Source organism: Austrofundulus limnaeus, unplaced genomic scaffold (genome assembly GCF_001266775.1).
Source record: "Austrofundulus limnaeus strain Quisiro unplaced genomic scaffold, Austrofundulus_limnaeus-1.0 Scaffold95, whole genome shotgun sequence".
Taxonomy (NCBI): Eukaryota; Metazoa; Chordata; class Actinopteri; order Cyprinodontiformes; family Rivulidae; genus Austrofundulus; species Austrofundulus limnaeus.
Window position 1 is genome coordinate 663064 of NW_013952497.1, and position 10553 is coordinate 673616.

The 10553-nt window shown below is 38.6% G+C and overlaps 1 protein-coding gene across 1 annotated transcript in view; it reads right to left on the reverse strand.

Moving 5' to 3' along the window:
• Window positions 1-647: 647 nt before the first annotated feature.
• serpini1 (serpin peptidase inhibitor, clade I (neuroserpin), member 1) overlaps window positions 648-10553 on the reverse strand; it is a 30059-nt gene continuing 20153 nt past the window's right edge. Inside the window, exons 3-9 of the mRNA XM_014012834.1 lie at window positions 9698-9928; window positions 9358-9552; window positions 7312-7516; window positions 5266-5363; window positions 4361-4447; window positions 4140-4229; window positions 648-1453 (exon numbers count right to left, since the gene is read on the reverse strand). Coding sequence (XP_013868288.1) covers window positions 1377-1453; window positions 4140-4229; window positions 4361-4447; window positions 5266-5363; window positions 7312-7516; window positions 9358-9552; window positions 9698-9928 — 983 coding nt within the window. The 3' untranslated portion in view covers window positions 648-1376. The remainder of the gene's footprint in view (window positions 1454-4139; window positions 4230-4360; window positions 4448-5265; window positions 5364-7311; window positions 7517-9357; window positions 9553-9697; window positions 9929-10553) is intronic.

The following is a 10553-nucleotide window of genomic DNA, read 5'->3' on the forward strand; positions in this document are numbered from 1 at the left end:
GTATAGATGAGCTAATGCATAAAAAGAGGACACAATCATGCTAAATATCTGAAAATATTGTTTAAACAATTAAAAAATGAAGTGAAATAATAAAAAAAATAATATTTTTTGTTTAACTATCAAGAACTACTCCCTGCTCAAGCTGCTGCCCCATTACCTGACTCAGAAGAAGCAGAAGGTAACAGGTGGATGAATTATCAAGAACTACTATAAAAATGAAAACCTGCATCTTAATTTACGTTAACATGAACGCGGTAACATAATACTGAACATGTAAYRTCAACACACTGAGCAGCAGACTGAGCATGTGCAACTTCGMTTATGATTACCCAGGCGGAAGAAAAAGTAGTTCCCACCAAACAAGWATGATTTCCACAAAGATAGTTTAGTTTCTTTCCACTGTGTTCMTGTTAATGATACACATTACCTGAAAAGATTGAAGTATATCGGATATTTTGATTTAAGAATAAATTTTGGAGCATATTGTTGTGGTATCAGTGGTATAGATAGTTTAGTATCGATCCTCACATCAAAATACTCAGTTCAGACCTTGCAAAAAATGTGAAGTTAATAGTGAAACTTTATTATTTAAAGCCAAAGTAAGATGCATTGTCTTTTAAATGTAAAAAATACACTCTTCAAACATATATTGATATACATTTTTAATGGCAACACATTCATATTTTATCCAAGAATCCTTACAGCTGGTGTTCCTGTTTCCCACCACATGGACACCCTGCATCCTCCGGTCCTGCCCCAGTTCCTCCCAGCTCCCCCATAAAGACGCTTAGCTGGGAGCCTCATTAATCAGGTACGATAAGGCATAATAATTCATCAGCAGTAAAGCCATGTGACAAAAAAGTGGAAATGTCTCAATACTGTTCAGAACAAATATATTACTAAGATTTACTCGTGTTTGCACGTGTTCATTCTGCAATAAATACTGAGCATAGATATAAAACACAATGCCGGTCAGCCGTGTAAATAAAGTGTGGAGAAAAAAAAAACACTCTTAAAAAGGAATAAAATAGATTTTGTGTAAGAAGCTGCTAGGCTAAACTTAAAGGGGTTACGCGTGGATTATTTTTTCTTTTTTTATATACTGCATGTGTTCATTTTTACTCATACAAATAAAACTTTTATAGTGAATATATTTACAACTTCTGTCTGCATGTCTGTGTTCGATAATTTAAAGCTTCCAGTATAAAAAAACACTGTCACATCACGTGTCGTATGCCGTGCCTAAATATATATCTTTTTAAATATTCGGCTAATATATATTCTTCGTACAGAGTATAAAACAGCTGAAGATGGTGATAGAGAATAGGTAGTTTTTAATGAAGTCAGGAGCTGATTCCACAGAGACCGAGTCGAGTTCACATGGAGTCGAAGTCATGGTCGTTGGGCTCGAGGACTTCGGGGGTCATGACTCGGCCCATGAAGAGGATGGACCCTGAGATGAGAAGAACAATAAACAAACAYGCATATTGTGTATTACTAATGTAAGCAGCTGCAAATTAATAAGGGGTTATACAGTTACAGTATATGATAAAGAAAGCTTGTATGCAAGTTCTTTCACTTCAGTTGTACAAAAACAGACAACGAATTCCATTAATTTGTCATTATTTAGTAAACAAAATAAATCCAAAATGGAAAAGTTGTGCATGAAACACAAATTTTTCACCTCTAGCAGCAATWACTGTCAGAAGGCGTTTTCTGTATGACTTGACATTTGTTTCTGCACTACTCTTAATTTGGCTCGACCACAGAATTTGAATCAGACTGAGATTAAAACTCTTACAAGCCATGTCCTGATGCATCTCAGTAATCCAGGTAAAAAATCAAAAAGAAAAAAAATTGTATAGGTCTTCTGGRYGGGTTCTTCTCTAATGAAACGTTTCGTCTCTCTTCCAAGAGACTTCTTCAKTCTGAGAGTTTCAGGCAAAATTCAGGCTTTTAAGCCCTGCCTCCATGTGACTGATACTCACATCACATGGCTATCGTTGACACCTAATTAACACTTATTGTTAACAGGGAGTGGAGTGATACTGGCAATAGCTGCGCTGTAGGAGGGGGACAACTGAAACCGGAGGCCTCCACCTCTGTTTAATGATGGACTGTCTTTCTTCACAAAAATGGCTTCTTTTACTCCTCTCTCAAACCAACGTTCAAAAGAATGTCCCAACACAGACGAGCTACATCTAATGGCCAGAACTCTGCAGTTTTCACTCATTTACAGGCCAGCGGTCACTCTTTCAGAGATGAGGATGTTCTCATTCTTGATAGAGAGGAACGTTGGTTTGAGAGAGGAGTAAAAGAAGCCATTTTTGTGAAGAAAGACCATCCATCATTAAACAGAGGTGGAGGCCTCCGTTTTCAGTTGTCCCCCTCATACAGCGTGGCTATTGCCAGTATCACTCCACCCCCTGTTAACAATAGGTGTTAATTAGGTGTCAACGATAGCCATGTGATGTGAGTATCAGTCACATGGAGGCAGTGCTTAAAAGCCTGAATTTTGCCTGAAACTCTCAGACTGAAGAAGTCTCTTGGAGGAGAGACGAAACATTTCATTAGAGAAGAACCCGTCCAGAGGACCTATACAATTTTTTTCTTTTTTTCTTACAAGCCACAGTTGTTCAGTCCGTTTCTAGTAACTACACTCTATTCTCAAATTTATCATGCTAATTGAAGCCTGCAGAGTCTGAGATGGAGCCCGCTTTTTTTTTTTTGTAAATTCTACGAGCATTGCATGGTCTGATCTTAGGGTGAATTTGCTGGGATGTCAACTTATTTGGCAGGCGTCTTAATAATCTTACTCGCTGTAGAAGGATGAATTCCAAGTTGTTTGGAAACAACTTGTAACCCTTCTATAAGATTGAGAGGCAGCAAAAGTTGCTTCTCTAGAGTCACTGCTGTTGGAATTATAACAAGCACCATTTAGAGCTCCCATCACACCTGTTTCAGCTTCTCTGCTCTGGCTCCCAGTTCATTTTAGAATTGATTTTAAAATTCTGGTTTTAACTTTCAGAGCCCTACATGAACAAGCTCCCTCATATGTTTTTGGATTTGATCCAGCTTCACACACCATCTCGCAGTTTGAGGTCATCAGGTCAGAGGTTGTTGGTGGTACTCCGCACCCACTTTAAATCCCGAGGGGATCGGTCTTTCCAAGCAGCTGCACCCCGGCTCTGGAATGCACTGCCCCGATCTATACACAGCCTTGATTCTAGTGACGCTCTTACAAAAAGGCTCTCAGCTCAGTTTTTTTCTCTTTACCTATTTTTTTACTTGTACTTTGTATGAATGTTATGCTTTTAAATTTATTTTATTTTTTTCTTGGTTTTATTGTGAAGCACTTTGTGATTTTATATCTATGAAGGGTGCTATATAAATAAACTTTACTTACTTATTTGCATTTAGCAAATTGCTAAAACTCTTTGATGAACTCTGCTGTGTTTTTGTACACTAGAGGTTAAATTTAAATAGTGTACTATTGGATGTTCTAGATGTACACCAATATACCTCAAAACGCAAAGGTGTATAAAGTACTTAAAACAATAAAGTAAAAGTAAAAACACTTTAGGAGAAAATGACTTTGGTAAAAATGAAATTCACTGATTATTTATTTGCCATTATTTAACCAGGCAAGTCCTGTTGAGCTCTCAGATCTCTTTTTCAAAGGAAGCCTGGGCCTGAAGGCAACCTATTGTATATGTGTTTATTGATAAGAAAATTCTTTAAGTAAAAGTCCTAAAACTGCTACAGTAATCAGGAATATAAAAGTAATTTTACACTTCATTAGAAATGAAGTGTTGAATTTACTAAACCAAGTTGAGTAAAGTGCTTTACATTTACTCAACTCAGTTCAGGGGAACCAGATGACCTAAATTGGTAAAGCAAATTTAACACTTCATTTTTAAAGTGTATAAACAACTCATTTCATGATGAGCTCAGGTCATATTTAAATTTTATATTTTGAAAGTAATGAAATAAAATTAAATGTTACAAATTTAAAAAAAATATTTGGTGAAATTACAGCTTTTCACAAAAAAATTTCTTAAAACACTGTAATAAAGTAAACATACTTTGTTTTTATATATCTCTGTCGAAATGTTTTTTTTTTTAACTTATAAACTCACCTGTTCTTCTGTTTCTGATGACAAAGAAGAAGGGGTGATCGGCCATGACCTGTGGGTACAGCACCAGAGTCCTGGTCAGGGCAATCATTCCTGGAACAGAGTTGAATAATATGTGTTAGCAGCAGACCTTCATTTGGGAACCTTTGACTTTGTTGTCTGAGAACCACAAAAACAAAACAAAGAAATGCATTTAGGAAAAAAMCCCAAAAACAAACAAGTACCAGATCCAACAGCTCCCTCTGCACCCTCTTCTGTCACCTCCAGGTAGGCCTTCTGCACCGCCTTTCCAATGTACAGATCCTTATCATCTAGACAACACACACACACACACACACACACACACAGACGTGCATTCCTAATCAACCTGTCATCATAATTTACATCAGGCACAAGAATGACGGCACAATACTGACTCTAATTTGTATGTACATCCAGGAGAAGACGCCGTGTCGTGAGCGCTCATTAGTCAAACCAACAGCGAGAGGCCGATCGCATCAAGCAACGCTCTCTTATGACACGACGTCGGCTCAAACGCAGGATCCTGCACAATTATTTCCCCGGTRACTGAAAGCATGTCAGGTGAATCACCCGCTTTTTATCAGCCAGCTTCATCATTTGAAGCTGGAGGTGTTGAAGCAGGTGCACACTGGGCTTAACAAAGTCCTGTCATCCCACCTTTATTAATAACAATTAATCATTTCTGCTAAATCTAAAGTGACTAAAAGCATCATTTTATTTATGTCATTGGTTTAACAACATCTTGGATTAAACATTGCCTCCTACTTTGYTCTGATTTTGATGTGATGTATGTATTTTAGTCTATACAGTACTTCCCAGTATATATAGACTTCTCAGTGGGGGTCTATTTTTGATTGCTAATGTGACAGCACCGACCTGCCCACTCACCACCAGTTACCTTAGAAACAACAAAAAGCCTTTTTTTTTTTCATGCTACCAACACAAGAATTAGATGTTATACTGAAGCTTTAGAGGATCTTATTTACTCTTCTGTTCGTATCAGTGTCTGTGTTTGTTATAGAAACAGATGTGTGTGTGTGTGTGTGTGTGTGTGTGTGTGTGTGTGTGTGTGTGTGTGTGTGTGTGTGCGCGTTCCGCTGCGCTTCACCTGTCATGGCAGAGAGATCAGCATCGTTGGTGAATATTTTCTGTATTCCCAGGTCCTGCAGCGTGCTCCTCAGATCGATCCTCTGCTCCACCTTGAACCTGAACAATAATCTCTGTTAGAGGTTTCAGGGATTCAAGATGGGGATTATAATCCTGATGATCAGCAGAAGGAATAACAAATTAAAAGCCACATTTAAACCGCTTAAGATCCATYTAGGGAGCCATTATCTAAAGAATTAAAATGTCTGACTGAATGACATTTATTAGACCTTGAAGAGTTTCAWGCTTGTTACAAACTGATGATTTTGTAAAGCAGAACCTGTGTGTAAAAGYGCAGCTTTATAATATTTTAGGGTTTAATGAGGGGCATTGTATGGAAGCAGGACAGTGTCTGATTCTATAGTTTAGATAAGTTTTCATTTAAAGATAGGTTTTGCAGCTTATTCCAGTAGGATAAAAGCAGTGGTGGGCACCAGCCCGCTAAAGCGCAAATCCGCTAATTGCGGACCTAAACATTTCGTTTGCTCTTTAGCGGTCTTACTAATTTTTATAATTCATAAGCGGATTTGCACTTTCTAAAATTAAAATGTAGTAYCGCTAATAACTAATTATCTACCAGYCATCATTATCTTGAACAGCGGAAGGTATGGWTGTCAATGAATCACAACACGTGATCTRTCCAACAGCACCTCTCACAGATAAACACASTTATTGARAAGGTATACATCCTTGCTGACTGTTGCTTTGGGTCAAGGTTCTGATTTCCCACAATGCTTTGTGTCTGCTTACGTAGCAGGAAGGCAATAGCAAAAACAGTTAACGTTTGTAATCCATACTAAAAATTTGGATGTATTGATTTATTTTACTTTACAATCGGAGCTCCTTTTAAAAAAAATAAAGTTTAAACACTGGAGCTCAATACTTAATGTAACTGGTCAAAGCAACGGGGTTAGAGACGCAGAAATGATTTAAAGATGTTATGCTGATGAAGACAGACATCTAGTGGTCAACTGGAGCARCTACATGGAAAACTTTAAAATCCAAGCTCTTATTTTGAAGGGAAGATAGTTTCCTGTTCTCCRTGCTTTCGTTTCCCATCATAAATCAAATCCGCCATGTACCCAGAATGCATCGCTTCAGTTTTCCAATAAACAGTTTTAAAATGACTTTATTGATTCTTCTTTAACGAAAAATCTACAACAAACAAAAGAAAAACACAAAGAAGCAGCCGAACTAGCAATCCTCAGCAACTTTTCAATTTTTACACCAGGAGCTAAAGGTCTGTTTAAGTAAATCACATCCCCAGCAATCGGYGTAAAAGAGTTCATACACTGCTAGTTGGCAGTKTTGTGCATATATTGTACATGAATTGTTGYCAGCTAGTAAGTGTCAAATTAAACTTGCACTTTAAAATTAGCTTCCGGTAGTTTTTCTATKACGTAAGCACTTTTACAGTTGCAGACCTAAATATTTTCATAAGCGCTTTAGAAATTGCGGAGCTAATTTTTGGATTAGCGCTGCCCACCACTGGATAAAAGAAACATATGAACACAGATCTCTAACATTCTTTATGGAGGCCAGCGACAAAGTAGATCATCCACCCAGGATTGCGTCACACCTGGAAAGCTTCTCATCATCTCAGGAYCAGTGCGTACATCTGGTAAACTACACAAACAGGGCGACCCATTTATATTTGACAATCAGATGGACCCCACTGCCCTAAACGGCCAGAGCTAATTTGAGCAATGATGGCTAACAYGCTGAAACACATGGAGAGTGTTGTCGGCATTGTACAGTAAAACAAGTGAGAAAAATCTGGGTTTATTAGCTGATAATGATCATTCTCACAGCTGAATGTTTTCTACATCCAACTCAGGAACAGGACATGAAATAGGAAGCTAACACTATCCAGTGTAAACAAAGTCACCTATATATGCTGTTTCTTTGGCTTATGACATCACCATAATCTATATATTGTATTGTCTGCTGTATATGTTTKTCCTGAAAATCAGGATTATCAGCTTCTGCAGGTGTCCTTGATTTTTACCTGGGTAGGTATACCTCCACCTTTTGCCGTTTAACGTTGTTGGCCCACTCCTCCAGCAGTGGTGCTTTGATGATGGGCTCCAGAGAAGCCAGAGGAACTTCCTGCCGAGGCAGCACTATCATCATGGACGTGTCCTCGCCCTCGTAGGGCATCTCTAAGACCTGGTACACACCKCCGGCCTCCTGCGAGCCATCGCTGAACTCGCCTGTTTGAAGCCACAGAAGAACAATGGTACAGAAGTGAAACGCTCTCACACCCTTTATTTCACCTCTTTAGGACCCCCGGTCGTGTCTATTCACTCCATTTAAAGTCACACCCAGCTATTCTGCCTCTTTAATTATTCAAATTCAAGTCTTGGCCTGGAACCGGCCTCCTGCTCGCTTGTWAAATCAATTTAAACACAAAAATGGCTACATTTCACAGATACTGAGATAAAATCAGATGTGGACCAAATATACAAATTTTTTGGTTAAAATTATGCCCTTTTTATTTGTCTGTCTGTTAGCAAAATACCTCATGACATACAATTTAATAAAACTCTAGTAATACTTTTAATTCTACATCAAATKAACCCTTGGGGCTGCCCTGATTCAAGACATCCACCACAGCTATATGACATTAGCMGACACAAAAATGGCTACAGCTCAGTCAGTTTTACCAAAACTGAGCTAAACTTTGATATGTAGCTCAGAGTCATAATCTAACAGTGACATCTGCTACATTGCATAACATTATTTATTATATTATGCACAAATGTAGTTACACTTTGAGACAGCTTTAACGGGAGAATTAAAAGACTCTAGGCAGCTTTTGCTCATGAAGTGTGAAGAATATACAATAAACAACATAATAACGCTGGAAAATGAAAAATTCAAATGCAGCCATCTCTCCGAGGACCTGTCCCTGTTTTGCAGCTTTCAGACACACAAATCCCGACAAGCATGCATTACGCTATGTTTACCCCTGGATTACACACATCTCCCTCCTTTGTCCTGAGTGTGTGAGCGTAAATATGCAGGTGTACGCATGTGTGCACTCTCAGCACRTGCATACAGACGGTGCTAAAATAACTGAGATACACAAGCCTTTGGTAGCAATGCAGGAAAAAAAACACTTGGTGTTGTAGAAACTGCAATCATTTTTTATTTAAGCTAGGCACATTTTTCTGTTTTTTAAGCCACATTTTGATACATATCCTGAGTTTTTGAGTGGTTCCAGATTTATGGCTTGATTTGTCTTGTTAATTGGTCTGAATCATATTTTTAGAATAATCTAATGAGGATTTCTTGATGTAATTTGAGAGAAGAAGCCTCAAATCATATAAGGATATTGGGATTTCCCAGCTGGTGTTGAAAGTATAGCTTCGCTTGCATGCAGGGAAAGTAGCAACAACTTCAGGTTTTTCTGCTCAAAATCATCTTWAGTTGTTGGTACTGCCCAGAAAAGTGCTTTAAAATATTCTTCAGGATTWTATTTCATAAATTTCCCTTTTACCCAGATTATTGAACATTGGCAAAAGAAATGATTAGATATGATTGGGGCTGCACAATATATTGCAAATTTATCATCATTGCAGTAACAGAATATTGCAAAAACTGCATAAACTACAAAAAAAGGCTCAAATATTTGCATTTATGCGTTTTGTCTGATAACCAAAATKGACAGAAGAACCCTAAAGATGATGGTTGAAACATGAGCAGATGAATCAGAGTGGTGCTAGATTAAAAAAAACATATAAAATGTTTAAATACTCCTCGTTTTTGTTGGAGAACATTTAAAAAAAAGAAAGAAATGGAACCAAAACAGTATTTCACAACTCAACAAGACCTAACGGCCCACATCAAATAGCCACACCAGAGGTTTCAACAAGTGAGGAGRATTTTACCGTGGAAGCGGAGCTCGCTAAGTACAAACTGGGAATAACACTTCACATATGAATATTTCAGATCCCAGATTAACATTTCAAACAGCCCCGAGGAGCTGCAGGCAAAAATCAAGAACTGCAGACCCAGAGCCACTAGTCCAACGCAGCAGAGGCACATTTACCGTAGTAGAAGTCCCCCTGCTGATACATCATGAGGGTCTGGACTTCAGAGCCGTCATCTCTGCTGAAGGAAAACGTTCGGGTGTTCTCCGGCCTGAACTGGTTCTTCCAGGAACCTCGGAAATAGACGGCGTTCACCAAGGTCAGCCGGGTCACGCTGTTGAAGTCGTCAGCGGACAGCAGTGCACGTATCTTACCTGCACAGAGCGTGTTTGGGTCAAGAGAAAACTCATTGTGGAGAAATGTGATCAAACGTTCTCTTTTAATGAATGTAGCCATAAAGACATTCTGTACAGATACATCCTTATTACCCATCGGATCTACTTTCTTTCACGGACTCACTCTCTGTATGGTTCTCCACCCAGGTGTTGATGCGCTCGGCGACTGCTGCCGATTCGCTGAAGTCGACTGTCTCCACCTCGGCTCGGAAGTACTTCTTCATCAGGTGCAGGAAGTCGGGGTTGAAGCTGATGCCTTCCTGCAGGAACAGACTGTTGGCGAGTCGAATCACGTAGTGGGCGTCGTCATCGGAAAGAGCCTCGGTCAGGTTCTGGAGCAAGGAGAACTCCACTCCTGGAGAGTGAACAAAGACTCACGCTTTCAAACTGGAACTGTGCACTGAGAGATTTCTAACTCTGAGCCATTTCCACTGCAGGTAAGATATTTATTACAGATAACACCACAGAACTTCAATTTCAAGGAAATCAGAACTTTAATTAAAGGTAATCTATATTGAAGCTGGCAAACAAAGTTGTTTAATAATAATATAGATCTGGTAGCTCAGTGGTGATTGCCTCAGTCTAACTCTTGAGGTTGCAGGTTTGAGCCCAGCTCRTGTCTAAAAGGTCATCCAGTCTAAAACAGTTGACAAATCTTTTGTGTGAGTTCAGTCGCTGTGAAACCTCTGCAGAATGGAGCAGCCAAGGCCAACAATAAAAAACTTCTAATTAGATGTAGGAGAGTAGAAAAGAAAAAGTGTAATTAAAAGAAAACGCTCAAATAACACAAATATCTAAAACTTGGACCTAAATGCTGAACTTGAATAAATGCTCAGATTTTCTCTTACTAGTGTCTTTTTCTTAAGTTTTTAAAGGGGAAATATCAAGTAAAATCAACTTTTTTGAGTTTTATATCATGTTATAATATTATACTCTCATAAAAAACATGCCCAAAGCCTTGCTTTGACTCATTCATGCAT